Below are 1,928 nucleotides of genomic sequence, written 5' to 3'. Positions count from 1 at the left end.
GGGGTGCTGGGGCAGGGTTTGGGGGTGTTGGGGTGCCCCTCTGACCTCTCCCCCCCAGCACCTCCTGCGAGAGGATGAACTGGCCCAGCTGCGTGTAGGGGACAGGGGGGACCTGCTGAGTGACCACCTGGCTCTGGTTATGGGTGAGTGGGGACCCCAGTGCCTCTCCCAGTATGTCCCAGTATACCCAGTGCCCCTCCCAGTATGTGCCGTGCTCCTCTGAGTCTGTCCAGTGCCAATCCCAGTCTGCCCAGTGCCCTTTTTATGCAAATCCCAGTTTGCCTCTTTGTCCCTTCCTTTAGGTCCCAAGTCCCCTGAACCCCCAGTGATGCCAGATAACCCCCCCAGTGCCCCCAAAACCTGACAGGCCCCAGTGTCCCCAAAACCTGACAGGCCCCAGTGCCCCCAGTGCCCCAAAAACCTGACAGTCCCAATGTCCCCAAAACCTGACAGCCCCCAGTGTCCCCAGTGTCCCCAGTGCCCCCCAAATCCTGACAGCCCCCAGTGCCCCCAAAAACCTGACATCTCCCAGTGTCCCAAAAACCTGACAGCTCCCAATGCCCCCAGTGCCCCCAAAACCTGACAGCTCCCAGTGCCCCAAAACCTGACAGTCCCAATGTCCCCAAAAACCTGACAGCCCCCAGTGCCCCAAAACCTGACAGCTCCCAATGCCCCCAGTGCCCCCAAAACCTGACAGCCCCCAGTGCCCCCAAAACCTGACAGTCCCAATGTCCCCAGTGTCCCCAATACCCCACAAACCTGACAGTCCCCAGTGCCCCAAAACCTGTCAGCCCCCACTGCCCCAAAATCCTGTCAGCCCCCAGTGCTCCCAGTCCCTGTCCCTGTGCTGGCACTGGGAGGGGCAGAACCCCTGGGGTGGTTCCTGGGGGAGCTCTGGGCTGGAGGGGGGACCCTCTGTGACCCTTTCCAGGGGGTTCTGCTCTCTGGGAGGGGCTCATGACCGCTCCCCCCTCCCCATTTTTGGGGGTCTGGTCGTGACCCCCCCTCTCTGTCCCCCCCAGGCCGCCTGGGTGAGCGCCTGGCCCTGCGCCGGGCCGGGTGGCTCCGGGCCCCCGGTGGTTTTGTGGCCACCTACGCTCACGGCTGGGTGCCCCCCGGGCCCCCCGTGGCCATGGGCACCTACGGGGCGCTGGTGGCCTGTGGGGGGCCGGAGCCGGGGCCCCCCTCGCCCGAGCTGCAGGAGTTGGGGCGCAGGGTGGCCCAGCACGTGGTGGGAATGGCGCCCACCGCCCTGGGGACCCCCGAGGATGAGCTGGGGGGGGACACGGAGACGCGGCTGCTGGCACAGGGGTCCCTCCTGGAGCCGGGGGTCCCCCTGGGCCGGTACCTCCGGGACCGGGGGGGGCTCCAGGTCTGGGACTTCCTGCGCTTCCAGTGCGGGGAGGAGCCCCCCCAGGAGCCCCCCCAGGAGCCCCCTGCCCCCCCAGGCTGAGGGATGTGGCTCAGGGGGCTTCAGCCCCTCGCTGTTCCCCCTGGGGGGACACACTGTGCACCCCACCCCCCGTGCCGGGCGGGGGGCAGCGCCAGCCTCCCCCACGCTTTGGGGGGACGAGGCTGAATAAAGGTGCAGAACCAGCCCAGATGTTTTATTGGGAGGAGAAGGGGGAACCCAAAATCCCCTGCCCCTCCCCCATGGAATGCTCCCCCTGCACCCCCAAACTTCTCCTGCCCCCTCCCAGCTCCCCCAGGAGCTCTCCTGCAGGTTTTTAATGGCAAATCCATACAAAAAGGAGCCCCAAAACTGACCCCAAAGAGCCTGAACCCCAATGTGGGGGCACAGGAATGGGGACACAGCTGGTCCCGGGGTGGGGCTGTGGGGACACCCCCGGCCCATCCCTGACACCCCCTGGGCTGGGTGTTGGGGGGTCTCAAGGGATGGGGGGGTGACAGAGAGGGGTGAGGGATGG

At 66.5% G+C, this 1,928-nt stretch overlaps 1 protein-coding gene across 1 annotated transcript; it reads left to right on the top strand.

Annotated features, from left to right (window-relative positions):
• The first annotated feature begins 29 nt into the window (after positions 1-29).
• Positions 30-1,563, top strand: TSFM (Ts translation elongation factor, mitochondrial). The gene is made up of 2 exons (XM_015616529.2): positions 30-143; positions 1,023-1,563. The coding sequence occupies exons 1-2, from the start codon at positions 140-142 to the stop codon at positions 1,451-1,453; spliced, it is 435 nt and encodes a 144-aa protein (XP_015472015.1). The 5' UTR covers positions 30-139; the 3' UTR covers positions 1,454-1,563.
• Positions 1,564-1,928: the final 365 nt, after the last annotated feature.

This window comes from Parus major, unplaced genomic scaffold (assembly GCF_001522545.3).
Source record: "Parus major isolate Abel unplaced genomic scaffold, Parus_major1.1 Scaffold484, whole genome shotgun sequence".
Lineage (NCBI taxonomy): Eukaryota > Metazoa > Chordata > Aves > Passeriformes > Paridae > Parus > Parus major.
This window is presented reverse-complemented; position numbering and strand designations above follow the sequence as displayed.